Raw genomic sequence first — 21,297 nt, 5'->3', positions numbered from 1 at the left:
TACTAAATTTTTCCTTTATTCGGTGCCAATAGCTCAGTAGCCTGGAGGAGATGAAGCTGTATGTTGGATATTTCATCTAACCTGTGGGGCACTGGTTGGGACCCAGGCTGTAGTGTGGTGTGTCTTATACACAGGTGTACGGTGCTGGTCAGAAGAGAGTCACAATGTTTGTTCCAGAATTTTTCTACCCACCAAACAAAGGCAAAGAGCCCTGCCTTCAGAAGACCTGACAAAGATGAAATAGGGTTAATGTCTGTTTGATAAAACATAATATATAATATAACTATTATCTTCAGATATTATCCCCTCTCTCTACCTTTGAGTATCACTCCACACAACATGGGTCCTCAGGTGAATGAATGAAGCGTGTTCACTTGTTTTCCCATTACACAGAGATTAGGGGAAAAACGAAACAAAACATTACACTGGTAAAAAAAAAAAAATGCTGAATTGCATCTCATTATTTTAGCCATATAACGCCACTTCACCATTTTCATGTTTGCATTTAGTTTGAAGCTTTTTCTGTCAACACAGAGGAAGAACCCAGAGCTCCTGGAGTTGAAAGTGTATGCAGTATGCCTTTCATGGGAAAGTATCTTTAAAACAGAGTGATAAGAGCAACAAAAATATTGAGTGAATCTATGCAGGTATTACAGAAAAGAGGTTACTTGTGGAATTTCAAGAGAAATTCATCTTGAAACTTTGTATCAGGAGAAAATATTTGACTGTTTTTTCAAATGGCAAGAAAATACGCACTCTACCATGCCTTAGTTGAAAGCTATGTTCTCTCAAGCCCTGGGATCTATTGCTAATTTTAGATTCAGGATCAACAAAGATAAATCTAAACTAATTGGCTTCTGACTGAGTTATGTGGTTAAATCCACTGTAATTCACATAATCTTCTTGGGTTCACTCTCCTATTCCTTTTCTTTTTAAGAGTTGAAGTAGGATTTAAAGTATCAACTATCTGTGATTTCTGAGAGAGAACACTTAACTTTTTGTGATCGGAGGGTGGAGATATTCCTTGTAACCAGAATTTGCCTTATCAGCAAAAGTTTTGAGCTCTGTCTTCATTTCTTCTTCCCAACTTAAACTTTGCATAGCATTGCTATGTTCCCCTTGTGCGAATGAGAATTGGATTGGGGCAGCAGTCCCCAGCCTTTTTGGCACCAGGGACCAGTTTCGTGGAATACAGTTTTTCCGCAGACGGGGCTGGGGGGTGGGAGATGGTTCAGGCGGTAATGGGAGCGATGGGAAGCTATGGGGAGCGGCAGATGAAGCTTCGCTGGCTCGCGCACTGCTTACCTCCTGCTGTGCGGCCCGATGCCGGCCCGGGGGTTGGGGACCCCTCGATTGGGGCATCCACATCCTGTGTTTGTAAGGACCCAAAGTGTGAAAAAACTTGGTGCTTTTGGAGAATTTAAGTATAAAAGTATGGAGGAATGTCATAGAACAGTATGTGAAAGATGGGTAAGGACTCTTCTACAGGACCTATGAATCAGACCACTGCTATCTTCTTTTCTGGCTAAGGCAGTGAACAGGAATATAGTTCTCATATGGATTTGATCTGAGTTTATGTAAATGCAAGCTTAAAATGCTTCCTAGTGGATTCAGCAGTGTGAGTGCCATTGAAACTGTGGACTTAGGCTGGTCACTAGTGACCTTATCTCTCTTACCTGTTTCTTTCAGGCATTGCAAAACAGTTAACCATGGTCATTAGTATTAGCGTTATAGTATCCCTCAGATTGAGCAATATATTTGGATTATAGTAAATATGTTTAATAACATTATCAGCTACAGATCTTGAATACAAACAGGGATATAGACCTTTATCTGTGAGTTCTGTTGCTTTTGTATGACTTTTATTTAACAAGCGGCCTTTATTATATCCAGGGAATTCTAGAGGGACCACCTGATAACGAATGTATTGCTTGCAGATTTGAATATTGGTAAAATTTTTAAAAAGTACACAGTTTAAAATGTAGATATGCTCTACTACTGGCATTTCAGATATGCTGTTGGTAGAAATCTTGGCATGCTAGAAATTTTAAAAAGGTGTTCTAAAAAATGCAAATGTTGCATCATCAAATCTATTTTTGTCTTTGCTCAAATGGAGAAATTTTGTATGTTTGCATTTGTGAGCATGTGTGTCTGGGAGGACCTTACCTTCCTGTGTTCCATTGTGCCCATGGGACTAATCGGCCAAGGAGTTATGACACAGTCAAGAATGGACATAGGTTATAGGCTGGCTACGGCAAGAAATGACATTTATCAAATATCATTTTCATGCCTCAACTTGTATCCTGTGTCCTACTTAAGAAGCTAACCAAGACCTTGTATGAAATAAGTTATAGAACAACAAACCAGTTGACACGTATTGTCTCTCAATAAACAATGCACAAATGAGCACATTTTCTGCTTTCATTATCCCTTTATATTTTTATGTTATAAAACAAAATGGATTTAATCTTTGAGAAGGGGACTGCAATAAATACCTGCTGTGTCTGAGACTGTTCCTATAAACCATTAATTTAATCATCATAACAACTCTACAAGGTGATGGAATTTGGTTTACAAGAAATCAAGGTTTATAGAGCTTAAGTAATGTGCTGATGGTCATACGAGTAGTAGGTGATAAAGTAGCAATTTGACTTCAAGCCTTTCCCTAGAGATTTTTCCTGACATCATTATATTATCAGCTGTAAGATGATATCAGCATCAAATACCATCCATCTGCATGCAAAAATTTCTGCATGTCAGAAGGACCATTTTCCAATAAAGATAGCAGCATGGCTCCTGAGAAAAGCAACAAATTTTTTTGGTAAAGGATTTGACATATAACATTAATATGCATTCAAGATTTAGTCTCGTCCAGTACCTTTTGGTGATTGTCACTGCCTATTCAGATCTTTGACTCAGGTTCTGAAGATGATTCTCTGAGATAAAGATGCATTACCCTCCTTAATGTGTTTCCCCGTAGGTTGTATTGCCCGTACTGTCAGCTCACCAAACCAGCATCTGTTGAGAACTGATGATGTCATCAGTTGCTGTTTAGATCTAAGTGCCCCAAGCATCTCCTTCCGAATTAACGGACAACCTGTTCAAGGCATGTTTGAGAATTTCAACATTGATGGCCTCTTCTTTCCAGTTGTCAGTTTCTCTGCAGGAATCAAGTTAGTATTTCTATGTTTTTTGCTCTCTCTGCCTTCTCACTTCTCATTCTTTCATGGAAGACTCTGCACTGCCATCACGCTTGCTTTGCTAACCTTCTCTCTCTCACTCCTGGGCGTCTAGACGTCCACAGGGCATTTTGCCCCTTCCTTGAAGGGTGAAGATAAGATTCACCTAAGAGGAGAATCTCAGGAGGCTGAATCCTTTGTTCATATATCCAACCATTTAGATATGCAGTCTGCCGACTATCCTTCTATCCAGTGTTCCTGAAATATTTCAAGTCCATTTAAGTTCACTCTTTTATTTAATAAGGGTAAATAAACGATGTTGCATTAAAAATACCATTTATTTTCTCATATTTATTTTCATTAATTTTTCTTTTCATTACATTCTTCCACCCTACTCCAAACCCCCTCATTTCTACAGAAACCATATGTTTTTTGGTTGATCAGGTCAAGATGACTCCTTTCCATGTCACCCTCTACCTGCTATACTTGTAAATTATCTGCGTATGGTCAGCTGGGTCAAGGTAGTTTCCTCTAACCCTTTGCTTTTTTGCTACTACCAGATGGAAGAGAAATTAAAGTGATAATTTAGTATGTAGAAGTATCATTTGAGTCTCCTTTAAGGAATTTCACAGGGAAATCGGACTGTGACTATTTTTTCTTTTTATCAGATCTCATCCAGCCCTGCAATTTTAAGTATACAGATATTTAGAAAGTCTGTTCTTTCTCTGTTGATTATTTGGGCACCTTGAGACATTAAGTGACCAAATACTATGAACAGGTATTTCATTCACATAGGAATAGAGTGCATATGCTTTTATTATTTCTCCAGAGAGTGATAAGTTTTTGCTGAGCCATTAACATAATTTAATCAGGTTTTACTTTTATGATTAGAGGCTCTTAATCTCTAATGTACTGACATTATGGTGGTACTTAGAAAAGAAATGTGGCTTCTGACAAAGCTAAGTTTGTACTCATAATTTATTCCTCTATTCTGTTGATTAGGAAACTTTTCTGTATGTCAGAGATATAACCGACCCCGACATGCATCCTTTTCAGGGTACGCTTTCTGCTTGGGGGGAGACATGGAGAATTTAAGTTCCTTCCTCCGCCCGGGTATGCTCCTTGTTATGAAGCTGTTCTGCCAAAAGAAAAGTTGAAAGTGGAACACAGCCGAGAGTACAAGCAAGAAAGGACATATACACGGGACCTCCTGGGTCCCACAGTTTCCCTGACACAAGCCGCCTTCACACCGATCCCCGTGGATACCAGCCAGGTACCCAGATCTTCAGCTGTGATGGCAACGTTTGAATTGCAGTCATTCCCATATGTAGTGGCTTTCAAACTTTTGCCTGCAACCCATACAAATGCATTTTACAGTAATACAATTTATATGTATAATTGGTTTCATGAACTAATGCTTAGCCTTACTATGTCCCCTTAGCCATTTGCCTAGTCTATTCTATTTTGTTTTTTAAGGGCGGTTTCAAGCCAGTAAATTGACTATAATGTACTATTATAGTATTATAGTATATAATAGTATAATATAGTATTATACTATATACTATATAGAGTATAGTATAGTATTATAGTATTATAGTATAATGTACTAATGGGCCACAACCTGAGGTAATGCATACTAATTTTAGAGTGGTGTTTACTTACCCAGGGTAGTGGTGGAGTTTTCAATTTCTTCCCCCATCTAGATACACTTGGTATTTTGAAGTGATTTAACTGACTTTTATCTTGGGTAGAGATTGAGATCATGAGCTCTAGGATTATGATCAAAATGCCTGGGATCGAATGTATGCTCTGGGACTTGAGAAAATTACTCATCACATTCATTGGGATGTTCAGAGTATGTTTGATATAGTTAATAAATAACACATTGGCACAGTACTTTGCGAATAGCACCCAAGCAATGTTAGCACCCAAGCAATGTTAGCAGTTACTCTTGCTTTTCTCTTTCATAGACTTGAAAGTATCCTGACATTGACAATGAATTAAGTATTACTCTATTTTAATGGTGAAGTAACTTCATTCCGGTTGGTTAGATATTCATAGTTTGTTCATGAGCTTTTGAAGATGAGAGAAATGTCTGAAGTCTGAAATAGAATTAATAGCAGGCCTCAGAAGCTTCCATTGTTTGGTTCCTCGAACCATATTTCTTGTCTCTCCCTGCTGGCTTTGTATATGATGCAGTAACATAAACAAACAAGCTTTGTTCATGGCTCAAATTCAGTTTGTGTTGCCGTCGCTGGAACGTGCCAGGGTGTGTATGGCGCTACCAGAGTTGAGCGGGAAGCACGATTGGAGGATGGAAATGGACTGGAATGGACAGTGGGATTCTGTGCTGTCACTAGCACATTTAGGATTTCCTGAGCCCTGGATAACCTCTACTGTTTGGAGGGAAGGAGACAGGGATGGCCTGCCCCCTGTGGAAACTCTGCCGCATCCACGGGCATGGTGGGCAGTTGCCTGCTCTCTGTGTTGAGGGACTGCTTGTGGGGCACATACCAGTGCATCGCCAGGTGTGCACAGCCAACCCGTCACCTGGAAAACCATTTTGTGTTATGAAGAGGCCGTTAAACTTCCCCTTTATAATGGGAACAGGTTCACATTTTTTCACCTGAGGTTTACATTTGGAAACCACTAAAAGTAACAGAGTTAGGGAAAACATAAATCACTGCCAACAGATATTTCTAGACGCAGAGAGTGAGCGGATTATCTTTTGGACACTGAATTGCCTTCATTCTAGCCGGTGGGTGCTGGCCAGGTTGGTTTAAGAACTCTGGGATGATTTCTCTTTTTAAATAATGCATATTCTGGTGGTTATACCAAATCCATTAGGACTTTTTTCTTAATGATGGCTGTCCTCAGCAATACTCTGTTTTCTTTCTTTCTAACTTTCATTCATAATTTCCCCAAATTTACCTATTAATTGCTTAGATACCTAGTTATACAAATTTAGATTAGATGGTTTGGAAACTTGTTATATGATTATATTTTAATGGTTGATGAGACTGTTTTATTTGGTTCAACTCACAGTGAGGACGATTAACACTGCATTTTCTTGCATTTCTTTCTGATGTGTTTTCTTTTTCTTTTTTTCAATTTTAGATTGTGTTGCCTCCCCACCTGGAGAGGATAAGAGAAAAGCTGGCAGAGAATATCCATGAACTCTGGGTTATGAATAAAATTGAACTTGGCTGGCAGTATGGTCCGGTACATAATTTTGTAAATTATTTTTAGATTCTGTTAATACATCTTTCTGAAAACATAACTTCTTTTCACTCATCCTGCTACGTGGTGACATGAGTCGATCCGATTGATTTTTTTTCCCCTACACTTTAGTTTTTGGGCATTTTTTCTTTATGAGAATGAATGACATTAGTGGTGCGTTCATTGAAGGATGGCTTACTTGCCTAGACAGTTGAAAAGTTATCAGTCTTCAGGCTGAAAGTTACATTTTTAAATCAAGGTTAACATATACAGACAATAAGCATTGATTTCTAAGGAACTCAGGAAAAAAACTGAAATTGAAAGTGAAAACTGAAAATGGAAAGAAGTCAGTTTACTCTCCTCCTCCGATGTTTCACTTCTTTTAGTCCCCATTGTACGTAGCAGTGTAAGTGCTCTTGGCAAAGATTCAAGTTGGTTTCATAAGTGGAAGAGAGGCTGAGAAATAATGACTGCATGCGTTTCCAAATGATTATTTTTCAGAGAACTTAGTTTACAGTTTATCAATAAAATTTAGATGAAATAAAACCAAAACAACTTCCCGTGTAATCCCAGTGTAGCATATATCGTTTTTTAACAGGACTGTGGCAACACTTTCATTTTTATGATATTAATAGCCTAAGTATCCCAAAGGTTGTAACACTTCCTTATATTTGACTGAATATAGAAATGAGTGTATTCAGCCAGTCATACTTATTACATTGAGCTTTGAATAATGACATTTAGTATTAGTATTAGTGATAATACCATATGATACTTTATACTAATTAGTATGTTTGTTTATTTAGAGCTTTGCCTTTTTACATATACTCCCAATTACAAGTAATAGGTTAATTTTTCTAACGGCACACTGGGCTGTGTGTTATTATTTCAGTTTGACCAGTGATGTCACAGCTGGGGATTCTCATAGAGCTGTCAAATGCCCTGACAGCTAGTTAGTAGCTGTGCTAAGACTAGGATGTATGTTCTCTAGCTTCTAGTCCAGAATTGTTTTTCACTATTAAGACTTACTGATGCATGATCAGAAAATGGGATCCTTTCATTAACTGAGTAATGGTTAGACAGTTGTCAAATCAGCAAGCACTTACAAAGTTACCTTGTTAAGTTTATAGTTTTGTGCTATAGTCATGGACTTTTAAAAATAGAGGAAATGAGTAAATGCTAGATAAGATATTTACCGTCAGTTAAAGTCAGTAAAAGGAGAGATATCATGAAGGTGTACCTAGCGAATTGCCAGAAGAGTTACTGACAGAATTTACCACAAGGTTCAAGATGAGGCAGAGATTTGAGTTATGGACAAAATTTGGAGAAAGATAATTACAGGCTAGGATTTAAAAACATCTCATAACAACTCCCCTCCAAAAAAAAAAAAACCCGTACAGTAACAGGAACTGTTTAACAGGCTTATGCTCAAGAAAGATGATTTCTATCGCAAGCTTCTAAAGGTTGCCTAAATGATTACGTTCTACAGTGAACTTACTTATGTTTCTTTTAAAAAAAGAGGAAATATAAGGTCTCGTTATTATCTATTTTTGCAGTTAAATCCAGTTCATTTCAATACCATACCTTCTAATGCTGCCAGTCTGTAGATGAGACTGAAAGAGAATACGGTGCCTCTGAGCCATCCTGGTTGCGGCCAGTTATCCTTCACCTGGTCCTGGCTGGTTAAAGCAACCTTGGGCTTTATGTTTATTGGGCCTCCAGGGTGGAGATTAAGCACTTAATCTGTTGCTGTAGTGCTGGCACCTGGCACCTTTCCTGGGACAAGGAACATACTCAAATACTTGCTGGTAGCACGAAACGGTTGTTTTCTTAGGGCTCCTTCTGGGCAGGCACAGCTCCAGGTATCATGTCAGAGGGTCAGCAATTTGGGAGAGTCTCAAACTGACACGTGAGGAGATTTCACATTGTTCTACCGTGTAATAATTGACCTTGTGTCCTGCTTCTTTGACAAGGGCTTTCCTAAAACTCCTTTCAGATAAGTGGCCACCATCCCTGACTTTATGATGTCTGTTAGTCTAGACTTAGGTACATCCCTGTTTTTGAGACTAATTCCATAAATTCTTTGACATTTTAAATGAAGTGTTCAACTGTGTTTTACTTTAGAGCAGTTTGAACTGTTGAATAAGTTGGGGTTTTTTGTTTGTTTTTACTTTTTGGAAAGAACTTAGTTTCTTTAAATGTCTTTGCGATGTGTTTCACAGGAGCATCATGTAAGAGCTCTATTTTACGGAATAACATCAGGCCTGTCCATTCAGGCATTTGTGTGTCCCTTTTGCCTAGTATTCACCTCATGTGCTTGGTACTGGGGTCACCAAATTGAAAAGACCTTGTTTTAGTCAGTTTGCCTTTTTTAAGAGCTTCTGGTTTAGCTGAGTGATAGGTACACAAACAATTACAAGCTAAGTACTGTAATGGAGATACTAACTGTGAGGGAGGAATATTTACAGCTTTTCTGGTGAAATCAGGGAGGGCTTCCAGGAGGTGGTAAATATTTGCTCTGCTGTTTTTGTGGAAGAGCAGTGAGCCTGGAGGCAGGAAAAGGGGTCAGGGAGAGGACTCAGGTGGCCCAGGTGAGAGGTTGTGAGTTTCCCAACTGTGTGCCGGCAGTGGGGCCGGAGAGACATGACTGCAGATGTTTTGAAGTTCCACTATGGGATGAGAATAAGAGAGGGAAGGAAATCTGGGTAGATTTCTGGTTTTAGCTTGGACACCCGAGAGGATGATGGGGTCAGTTACTCTCTGGCGTAGAGAATAGAGGGGAGGTGGAAATTACACGAACACAGATTAAATTATCTCCGGAATTGGGCATGTTCATTTTTACCTTTATGTTTAGAATTTAGTGTTACATTTTGTAACTCTAGATTTCATTTCCAAAGTTACACACTTGAATAAGTAAATAAACTATATGCTTTTGTGTAAGTCCTGTTCATTTGCAATGATCACTGGAAAGAAAGGAATAACTATCTTGTTTTTAACTTGGCGACTCCTGAAAACTTAAAAAAAAATTCTTACTCGTGTTTACCTACATTTTATGTGGCATTTATAAAGCCTGGTAATTATTACCATGGAGTAATTTGTTCCCTGGCAGCATATGGCTGTGATCGTGGTGTCACCATGGCAGTAATGCCTGTGTAATTTAGGTCTCTAAGAAGATAAAAACCTAATTACTAATGCAAGGGTACAGAACATCTTTCTCATTAATTTATCCCTAAAATCTTGAATTTAGTTTATTCTGATTGCTAATCCACGTTTTCAAGGATTAATATGAAAAATGGCTGTGGGATGTTAACTGACTTCGGTAAAGCACTGGAGTGACTTGTGAGAGCAGAAGTAGCTTACATGGGGTGAAATGAACAGCTGGAACCACCTCCAAGAGTTTGTATCAATCAGTCATGATGTTCATTGATGTCTCTAATCTGTTTGGCTCTAAACACGTAAAACTTCCTGCACATCAAAACTAAGTGATTACTACACCTTCTTACCTAGAATTCATTTCAGTTTACAAAATATTTGTTCCGTGCCTGCCATGTACCTGGCATGTTCTAGGTGTTGGGAACACATTGTCAAAAAGCAAAAGAGATCAAATTCCTGTTCCTTGGTCATACATTCTAGTGGCAGGGAGATAGACAGTAATGCAATAAATAAAGACCTAGTCTGTTCGCAGGTGGTAACTGTTATGGGAAAAAAAAAGTAGGGTGGGTGGGCAGATTGGCATATTAGGAAGGCGGACAGAATGAGCCTCGTTGAGGAAGTAAGATTGAAGCAAATGCTGGAAGTTGCTGGGAGAGTGGGCATGGGGGATTCAGGGTAGAGCAGGCATGGACACTGGGGCCAGGAACGGTGCCAAATGGAAGACATCAGGAAGCCCAGACAATGCCAGGCTTGACCACTGACCTCGAATATTAGCCGTGCCTGGGAGATGACAGAGGCAGCTTAGCTGGGGTGATGGTCTGGGTTTCCCTTCTTGCTTCGCCCTTTGCTTTCCTCCATGCAATTAGATTGCCATTGCTAGTATCTGACCTTAGAAACTATTATATGTCGATATCCTGTTCTGTTTCAGGTTAGAGATGACAATAAGAGACAGCACCCGTGTCTGGTGGAGTTCTGCAAGCTGCCTGAACAGGAACGCAATTACAACTTACAGATGTCGCTTGAGACCCTGAAGTGAGTGTCTTAAATTTCCTATCTTCCTATCTGTATTACACGAAAGAAACCGAGTGTTGATATTATGCTTTCATTCATTTTAATTCCGGTTAGAAATTTCCATAATGGATTGGTAGATTGGATCAATATTTGTTTGGAATAGACTTTGAGCATATTAACTTTATGTCTTTGTGCTCTATGTAAGTATCTCCCAAAGAGTATTCTACAGATGTTTATGGGTATTTCGGAATACAAGGATTTTGGCATTGGATGCAGTGCTCCTCAGAATGTCAGTCATAAGTTGTTACCGGTGTGTGACTAAGTAAATGAAGGTTTGAACAAGTGTTTAGAAATTTTTATACCAATTTAAGGTATTGCATTGAGCTTTGAATAATGGCATTTATTATTAGTGTTAGTGGTAATACCATATGATACCTTATACTAATTAGTATGTTTATTTATTTAGAGCTTTGCCTTTTCACATACACTCTCACTTACAGGTATTGGGTTAATCTTCCTAGCAGCACACTGGGCTGTGAGTGTTATTATTTCAGATTTACCAGTGATGTCACAGCTGGGGATTCTCATAGAGCTGTCAAGTGCCCTGACAGCTAGTTAGTAGCTGTGCTGGGACTGGATCCAGCTTCTCTAGCTTCTAGTCTAGAACAGTTTTTCGCTGTAAGACTTGGTGATGCATGATCAGAAAATAGGGTCCTTTCATTAACTCAGTAATGGTTAGACAACTGTCAAATCAGCAAGTACTTAGGAAGTACCTTATTAAGTATATGGTTTTGCACTTTTCCATCCTTGATGGCCTCGAAGAACTGGATTTGTTCCAATAGGTCACTTATCTCAAAACCTGCTTATATTAGGAATAAACCAATACTTTTGTCCTTTTTCTGTTTTGTTTCAGTTTTGTTAAGTGCAAAGAGCGAGTTCTATTGAAGTTATTTTACCAAAGACCCAGAGCATAAAACTTAGACACTGTTTCAAATTCTAGGATTTGGGTCCAGGTATATATCTTCAAAGATCTGGTAGTGACTTTCCTTATGAAAATTAACAAATTGGGCCTAGAATGAGTTTAGGTTCTACTAGTAACTTAAAAGGAAAAGGAGTATATACAAATCGAGTGAATTGAGAAACCACTACAGGTAAAAAATGACCAAGCTTGCCTGTAATGAGGAACGCAGAGCACATCACTGTGACCGCCTCTTCAGGGTCTCCTGTCTTCCTTTGTGGTCTTGATGTGAAGCTTGTATATTTAGCTTGCTAACTCACGGCAGCCCATTATTTGCCCATCTTTTACAACAAAATGTTTTTATTGAAAGTTCATGGCCTAAGATATTTTAGTTAAATTTGTAGTACATTCCCTGTCATTTTAGCAATTGACAGCTAAGCTAGCTAGGCAAATCCTGGGAAGCCTGGAATGTAGAGATCTCCATACCAGTCTCCTTGGTATGTTGAGCCGTTGACTGCTACGCATAACCTAATCTCATTCCTAACAGCTACTGGTGGCTGGTTTGATTAATCATCAGACTGCACGTATCATGGTGCTGTTGCCTGTGGCGAATGCTAATAACCCTTTTCATATTTGTTAATATTTATATGGTTTTATGATGAACTAATTTCACTTGTTCCTTTAAAATTTAAATTAGGGAGAAAAGAGCTCCTGTTTCTCTAAAATTCACACTATGCCCAATTCCAGTAGTTAAAGAAAGTACAGTACTTTATGTATTTCCCTTATTCACTTGGTTAGTTGATAGGCACTAGAGCAGAGTGGGTAAGAACACAGAGCCTAGATGGTTGGATGGTCTAGATTTAAGGACTTGCTCCTACAAAGGGAATCTTAGATTCTCTGAACCTTAGGTTCTTTAGCATCAGTTTAAAATGGGGATCATAGTGTATCTACTTTATGGAATTGTAGTGGGGACTAAATGATACAATACTGATAAAGCCTCTAGCACCGTAATGCCTAACAGAAGAAGCACTCTATAAAGTTCAGTTTTTTTAAAAAATATATATATACTGTGGGTGGGATTAGCAACTTTACTCATTTAAATTCTCAGGAGTGCCAAGTGACGAATAAGCAAACGATTATTTCAGAATATTCCTTATTTGGATGTTGGGTGATTTCGTGTGAATATGAATTTTTGTTGCTCTTTCTGTGATTTTTTTTTATCACCTAAATTGTTGAAAAAGACAGCTTACTTCCGATTTGAATGATCATCTGTGTGCTGTACAGCACTGCAGAAATTCTGACACCCTCTTCCAGAACAGCACTGTACCACCCTAGCCTAAGCTACCATTTTTTTAAGTTGAAGTATAGTTGATTTACAATGTTGTGTTAGTTTCAGGTGTACAGCACAGTGATTCAGTTATGCATATATATATATGTATGTGTATGTATATTCTTTTTCAGATTCTTTCCCATTATAGTTTATTACAGGATACTGAATATAGTTCCCTGGGCTGTACAGTAGGTCCTTGTTGGTTATCTGTTTTATATATAGTAACATGTATAAATCCCAACCTCCTAATTTATCCCTCCCCTCCCTTTCCCCTTTGGTAACCGTAAGTTTGTTTTGTATGACTGTGGGTCTGTTTCTGTTCTGTAAATAACAGAACTGTTTTGTGTCTGTTCTGTATCTTTCTTTCTTTTTTTTTTAGACTTCACATATAAGTCAAATGCTATGATATGTGTCTTCCTCTGTCTGGCTTACTTCACTTAGTATGATCATCTCTAGGTCCATCCATGTTGCTGCAAATGGCATTATTTCATTCTTTTTTATGGCTGAGTAATATTACATTGTGAATATGTACCACATCTTCTTTATCCATTCACCTATTGAGGGACATTTAGGTTGCTTCCATGTCTTTAGCCTAAGCTACCATTATTCCCCACCTGAAACTATAAAACTGTCCCGACAGATCCAGTTGAAATATTAAGCTAGCTCTTCTCTTACCCATTCTGTACTCTGATCTTTTTCAAGTATTTAGTGTCATTTCTCCCTATTTGAATTCTTTTAATGGCTTCCCATTGCTCTTAAGATAAAGGCAGTACCTTAATTTGCCCAGTGGTCCTGCAAGGTCTTGCTTCCCTTCTCACCACCATCATCACGTAGGAGGCTGCTCTTCTTTTTCCTTGCTTGCCATCACACTAGACTTTGTTTTGCACACCTGTTTGCACGTTCCTTTCCCCTTCTTTACGTCCACTTCCTGGAATGCTCCCCTCCATACCCTGTTCTCATCCTTTACATCTCGGGTCACTTCTTCGGGAAACATTTGCTGAGCTCCTTGATTCAATAAAGCCCCCTTTCATAGGCACTCAGCCTATTTGTATCTCTCAGCATAGAAACTGTCCAGCTATGTATAACCACAGGATGGCCTCTCTACTCCACCAGACCTAAGTTTCTTGAGGGCAGGCATCTGATTTTGATTTTATTCACCATCTTCTGAACTTTACACAGAGCTCAGTAAATATCTCTCGAATGAATGAACCCACGAACAAGCAATAAAGCTCAGTCTCTAGCCAGGCTTTTCTATACCAGATGGTTATCACGGACAGGGTGCCTCCTGTTCTCTCTGTGGCTTTGTGCCAGTCTGTTTCCTCTTCTTGTCGGTGGTCGTATACTTGAAGTGCTAAATTGCAGCACGAACCAATTATTGCCACTTAATCTTGTAGCAAATATGTGCTGAATGCATATGCAGGTTACTGTCGGAAGCACAGGAATCAGATGGAGAGCCCACCTCCAGCTCGTCATTTTCCACTTCCCATACTCTGTTCCTCTCTGCTAACCTCTGCACAAGCTCCACAGCTCACGCTGCTCTCTCCCCACCCTCTGCAGACTTTAAAACCATTTTAAATGGGTGAGTTGAACGGTGTTAAGTCAAATAAAATGGTTTTAATAAAGATAATATAAAGACCAAAGAGTTCTTACTCAGAGAACTTGGTGTGGTTGATAGCATTGAATAGATTTTTTAAATGGTCTGTTGTTCTCATTTAAAAGTCTCTTTGGGTTAGACATAGAGTTCTTAGATATGATGCCCAAAATGCGATCCATGAAAGAAAACAAAATCAATACACTGGATCTCATTGAAAGTAAAACCTTTTGTCATACAAAAGAAACCACATAGCAGATGGAGACTCAGGCCACAGATTGGGAGAAAATATTTATAAATCATGTAAGTTTACATTTATAGGGTTTGTAGTAAATCATACAAGTCCTGATAAAGAACTTGTATACAGAATATATAGGTAACTCTTACAACTCTGTAATAAGAATACATACAGCCCAATTAAAAACCAGGGAAAACGCTTGAGTATATATTTTAATAAAGAAGATATGTGAATGGCTAATAAGCACATGAAAAGATGCTCAACATCATTAGTCATTAGGAAAATGCAAACTAAATCACAGTGAGATACTACCGCACACATGCTGGAATAGCCATAAGCAAAATGACAGATACACTCAGTGTTGGTGCAGATATAGAAAACAACTGAAATCTACATGTATTACTGATGGGAATGTAAAATGGCCCTGCCACTTGGTGGTTTCTTAGAACGTTAAACATAAATTTATGATACAACCTAGCGATTCTACTCCTACGTACCTACCCAAGAGAAATGAAAGACTATGTTGACACAAAGACATGCTCATAGAAGCATTATACATAACATCCCCAAACTGGAAAAACTGCAGACATCCATCAGCTGATGAATGGATACACAAACTGTAATAGAGCCAATGCAATACTATTTAGCAATAAAAGGAAATAACCTACTAATGTGCATTACAGCACGGATCAACCTAAAGAACGTGGTAAGTCAAAGAAGCCTGACATGAAAGATTCAATACTGTATGATTCTATTTAGGTGAAATGTCCAGAAAAGGCAATTCTTTTTTTTTTTTTTTTTTTTTTTTTTTGTGGTATGCGGGCCTCTCACTGTTGTGGCCTCTCCCGTCGTGGAGCACAGGCTCCGGACGCGCAGGCTCAGCGGCCATGGCTCACGGGCCCAGCCGCTCCGCGGCATGTGGGATATTACCGGGCCGGGGCACGAACCCGTGTCCCCTGCATCGGCAGGCAGACTCTCAACCACTGCGCCACCGGGGAAGCCCAGAAAAGGCAATTCTTTAGAGACAGAAAGCACATTTATGATTGCTTGAGGGTGGGGATGATCAGTGACTGCAGACAGGCATGGAGCATCTGATGGGGTGATGGAAATATTCTAAAACTGGATTGTAGCGATGGTCATACAGTGCTAGCCATTATCGTCACTTAATGTATTAGGCAGGGTTCTCCATATGTTATAATCAGATTGCTTGGTAGGCACGCACTCAGAAGTTTAACTACCTGGATTTAAGATAAATCAGATAAATCCCAATGTTATTGTCACCCTTGAGTTCCCTTAGAGCTGGGTTTGGGATCCTACTTGACCCTTTCATAGCCCTGTACGTATGTCACTGCATGCAAGACTCTATGTTATAGTTAATTTTTGTCTTAGTCCTCACCGGCCTGTAAGCTTATCCCCAGAACTTAGCACAGGACCTGGCTTTCAAAAGATACTTACTGAATAGATAAATGAATGGAGGATGATGGCAGGAAACTTCCTGTTCCTTGGACAGTGTTTGAGTAAGCATAGCCTGTGTTTGTTCTGTGAGTCAATTTTTGATTCTTCTGTTGCCAGTCAATCTCATCTGAAGTGGCACATTCTTTAGATAATTTCATAGCTTCAGTTAGCTCTTGCTCTATCCATATTTTTGCAGTTTCACACTCCAAAGGTAATTTCACGGGCTCATCTCAATTTTGCCCTATATAACCTAAAATTTAACTTGATAGCAGTGTGTGTGTGTGTGTGTATCTATATCTGTCTCCATACTGTCATTTTTTAAATGTGATGGAGGGTAAGTATAGATGGATTTTAGATACTTGCTACCTTCCTTTTGCAACTGACCACACCTTAGAAATTCTGTCATCCACAAAGTTTATGCTGTTGCACCTTATTCTATCGAGATAGGTGGAACCACTCATTGTCATGAATAGTAAAGGGTGTTGTTCTACCTAAGTCTGGGGACTTATAAGGTTGAGTTCTAAATGTGAACGGTGAGGATCTTTCTTGGGAAAATCAGCAAAAGCTTATTCATTAAAGGGAGTAAAAAAAATACAATGTATCTAAACACTGGATAAACTGTTTCTGGCCAATTGGAACCCCCATGTGTCATGTGAAAGGGAGATTTTTCTAGAGTAGGAAGTCCAGAAAAGGATTTAAAAACATATGGGGACTTCAGTGTATCATAAAAGTAGCATTTCACGTAAGTGGTAAAAATGGATTATTCAGTAAATATTTTGTGGAGAACTGGGTATCCATCTGGAAAATAAAGTTAAACCTCTACCTTAAGACATATAGCTTCCCCTGCCCCACCCCTTCCCCGTCAAAAAAGCAAGGACAGTTCCTTCAAGTGATTTAACAGTTGGGAAATCTCTTTCTAAGTATCACATAAAACTCAGAAGCCATTTTTGAAAGATAGAAAAATTCAGTTATATAAAAACAAGTTTAAAGCTCTACATAGAAAGAACAGCATAAAGAAAGTAAAAAGACAACCAACTGGAGAAAATATTTGTAACTCGTATCTCATATATTTGAAGGGCTTCTGAACTGCCACAACAAAACCCAAATCTAACAGAAAAGTGAACAAGGAATGTTTTCACAGAAAAAAGTACAGATATCGCCAAAGCATACGAAAAAGGTGCTCAAGTGCACTTATATGAAGAAAAATGCCAATTAAAACTGTAAATGAGACATCTCATTAGCATATTAATTGATAACTCTGTGTTGGGCCAGGTATGGGAAATAGGCAGGCAGTGTCATACCTTGCTGGTGGAAATATAAATGATGACCAGCTCTATAGACATTTGGCAATATTTGTCAAACTCTGAAACGTACCACCCCTGTGACCCAGTCATTGCATGTCTAGGAATTTATCCTACAGATGAAGGATATAGTACATGTATTAAATGTATAAGGTTATTCATTGCAGCATTGTTTGTAATAACAAAAGATAGTGAACAGAGAATTGGGTAAGACATGATGACACACTCAGTGAATGGAACACTTCAGACCTATTGAAAAATAAACCAGCTTTATATGAAGGACAGTAAGTCAAAGTCATATATCAAAGTTATATTGTAAAGTCAAGATAGCAAATTGTGGAGAACTCTTACACATAACCAATGCGTAAAAGGAAAGCAGAAACAATGACACACACACACACACACACACACACACACACACAGCTGCTTTAGAATATGCATAGATTGTAGCAGGACATTCAGGAATTAGTAGCAATCAGTGCCTTTAGGGAAAGAAACAGGAATAGAAGGAAGGGATTGTAGAGAGACTTACTTTTCAATATGTTCCTTTTTGTGTTTGAATTGAAACATTTAATTTTCAAATGTCCTACTCATGACTCAACAGTAAATAATTTACAACTAAGTAAGCTTTCCTTTTGCTTTAAAACAAAATACTTCTCTCTGCATTCGAGGTGGACTGTTATACCTCATGCCCAGCTGCTGTTATGTTGGGTCGTTCTGGACATAGGGAAGGAATTGTTGCAGCTTATGTCTGGTTTTCTTTTCCAGGACTTTGTTGGCATTAGGATGTCATGTGGGTATATCAGATGAACACACCGAAGAAAAGGTGAAAAAAATGAAGCTGCCGAAGAAGTAAGTTGAATGTCTAAGCAATATTAAATAGTCTGTGCCTTACTTTATTTAGTGTTACTGCACCCAAAAAACTCTTGATGGAATCCTAGATGCCTTGCTTACGCGTAAGCTATAAAATTCAGATTCAAAATTTAAGCTTGCTGTATTACACTAGAGGCTGCAGCAAGGCCATGGTGGGGTGAGAGTCCGTCACAGTGCCCAGAGGGGAAACAAGCTCACAAAATATTTGGTAGTGTGTTACGAGTGTGTTATTTTCGTTTTGTGTATGTGTGTGTGAACACGCATGCCCACATCCTAACTGATTGGATATGGTTTCCCACTTTCCACCAGAAGATGTATAATTTTATATATTTTTACAAAGAAAATGTATTTTAGGAGTAGTTATGCAGTCAGTGTTATCATTTCCACTTTAAGATGAGATAACTGAGGCACTAGATGCTCTCGGAGTTATTTTGCCTGCTATGCTACAATCTCTGTGACCTTGTTTAACTTCTTAAAACTTCAGCTTTCTCATCTGCTAACAGGTATGAATACGGGAAGTTGTAGGGATTAAATGAGTATAAGTGCTTAATAAATGATAACTGTTACATATTATTACTTTTTCTTTATTTAGTTTAGTTTAAGTGTTCAAGCCACTCTTCCGAGGCCTGCATGTTGTAAATAGCAGTCCTGGACATGTGCTAAGTAATATCATGGAGATAAAAACAAAGTAGCCACTCCGTAATTTCTATCCGCCACCCCAGATAAACATAAAATTAAAATAGAAACCATGTGCTTGCTATGCGAGCGCAAATTCTAGCAGGTCCTTTAGGCCACCGAACCTTTTTACTCAGGCCTTCCATTAAAAAATATGTATAACAGCATATCCTACAAGGTTATATATATAAAGTATAGGGCTAAAACCCTATGTGCATATATGCTAAAAACCATATATGCATAAAACATGTACATATTTTTAGGGATATGTGCTTATCTGATAAGACTATTTTTCTAAAGCAGTGGCGTCATAATTCTGGATAGGAACTACCTTTGTTGGAGTATAGGCAGGGGTGTTGAAAGGGGAGGAGCACACAGATAAATACAAGGTGTCGGTAATGTTCTAATTTTACCATGGTGGTGGGTTAATGGAGTTCATTTCATTAGAATGCTTTAAAGTATATTCTCTTGTGTGTATCCAAAAATAGTTACTTTTAAAAATAAAAATATGACAGGTATACATCCAAATATCTCATTAATCTCAATAAATGGAAATCAGTGAAATTCTCCAGGTAAGATATAGTGATTGTCAGATTAGATTCAGAAAGATAACTCACGTTGTATACACCTCACAAAAATAACACCCAGCTAAAGGAGACACATCAAGAAATTCAGAATGTGAAAAGTTGAAAAAACATGAGAACATGATGTTCCAAGTAATATTGTTCAAAAGGGAACTGCAGTTTCCTTTTTGTCAGTTGCCTCATGTAAGACAAAATAGCTCTGAAAGCAAAATTAAGAAAAGAAGGATATGTATAAGGATCCAAAAAATAAGCATTATGCTAATACTCCTCACGTATGCACCAAGTCAAATGGCTTCGAAAAATCAAGAAAGCAAAATATTAATAGATTTTCCAAAATAAATAAATGAAAAATCATAGTGATAATTCCTAACACAACTCCCAGAAACTAGTATGTGTAACAGATAAATATTAATGAGGAATAATAACAATTTAACCCCCTATAAATTAAAAGCTTGACATATATAGAACACTGAACGCATGGAACATTTATAAAACTCAACATCCTTTACAACATGAGGACATTGATATTGTAAATATCATATTTATTGAATCACAGGAGGTGACAATCAAAAAATCATGTAAAGTCATGACATATTTAAAACTTTTAAAACATAGTTCTAAGTAGCTTATAGATCAAACATATCATTGTGAAAATTTAAAATACAAGAATGGCAAAGGCAAAGACGTCATATCAAAACATAAGAGTTGCATATTTAAAGCAATATTTGGAGAAAGCATGTTTTAGAAACCTAATAAGCAGGAAGAAAAATCTCTGAAAAGATTGATAAAAGAAAAAAGAAATATTTCTTTGAGCAATTACAGGGATATTTTCAAGAGGGACCGCAAACTGTAACAAATTTATATAATTAACAAATTAGTTTCTAAGTTAAATGATATTGACAGTTGTATATAATATTATCAAAACTGACCCATGAAGAAAGAAAATGTTAATAGAGCTACAGCTATTAAAGGAATTGAATTAATAGTTTAAAATACACACACACATCCCAAACCACTTTTCTATTGATTTCCAGCAAATATTTAAGAATGGGTAATCTCAAATGAAAAAGAAGCAGCACTTTACAACTCATTATCTGAGAATAAAATAAATAATAAAATAAAGCCCAGATGAGGGTAGTGTGAGGAAGGGAAGTTGTAATCCAGCTTCACTTATGGGCATAGATACAAAAAAATGCTAAGTAAAATATTAGCAAACTTAGCAGTATATTATGGCCCAGCTAAATTTATTCCAGTAATAAAAAGATGGATTAATGTTAGAAAATATATTTATTCACACTAGAGTGAGGAAGAAAATTCATATGATCCTACCAATATATTTAGTAATAAATATTTCATAAAATGTTTTACTTATAAGCATATGAACTCTTAGCAAGCAATGATCTGAGAGAACCTTCTTAACCTGACAAAAGGCCAATAGCAACCAATGATCTATAAGGTAAAACCCCAAAGTTTTTCCCTTAGGATTCAGGAATAAGACGTATAAACTACTATTACCTGATGTATTCAATATAGCCAATGCAATGAGACAAGAAAAAAATTATGAGTTTTGGAAAGGAAGAAAACATACAGTTGTCAATAGCAGGTAATGTTATTTCATTGAAAACTCAGGAGGATCTACAGTATTATTTGTTGACAATAAGTACAGCAGTATTGCTAGATCAATACCTTTAAAATCTCATTTAGAAGTGCAAGAAAAAAAAAACAAAAGA

The 21,297-nt window shown here is 37.8% G+C and overlaps 1 protein-coding gene across 1 annotated transcript in view; it reads left to right on the top strand.

Annotated features, from left to right (window-relative positions):
• Positions 1–21,297, top strand: part of RYR2 (ryanodine receptor 2) — a 721,598-nt gene that overhangs the window by 398,694 nt on the left and 301,607 nt on the right. Inside the window, exons 21-25 of the mRNA XM_067710999.1 lie at positions 2,981–3,173; positions 4,236–4,452; positions 6,297–6,401; positions 10,480–10,583; positions 18,204–18,287. Coding sequence (XP_067567100.1) covers positions 2,981–3,173; positions 4,236–4,452; positions 6,297–6,401; positions 10,480–10,583; positions 18,204–18,287 — 703 coding nt within the window. The remainder of the gene's footprint in view (positions 1–2,980; positions 3,174–4,235; positions 4,453–6,296; positions 6,402–10,479; positions 10,584–18,203; positions 18,288–21,297) is intronic.

Source organism: Pseudorca crassidens, chromosome 16 (assembly GCF_039906515.1).
Source record: "Pseudorca crassidens isolate mPseCra1 chromosome 16, mPseCra1.hap1, whole genome shotgun sequence".
Classification (NCBI taxonomy): domain Eukaryota; kingdom Metazoa; phylum Chordata; class Mammalia; order Artiodactyla; family Delphinidae; genus Pseudorca; species Pseudorca crassidens.
Note: the sequence above shows the minus strand (reverse complement) of the source record. Positions and strands in the feature narration are given on the sequence as shown.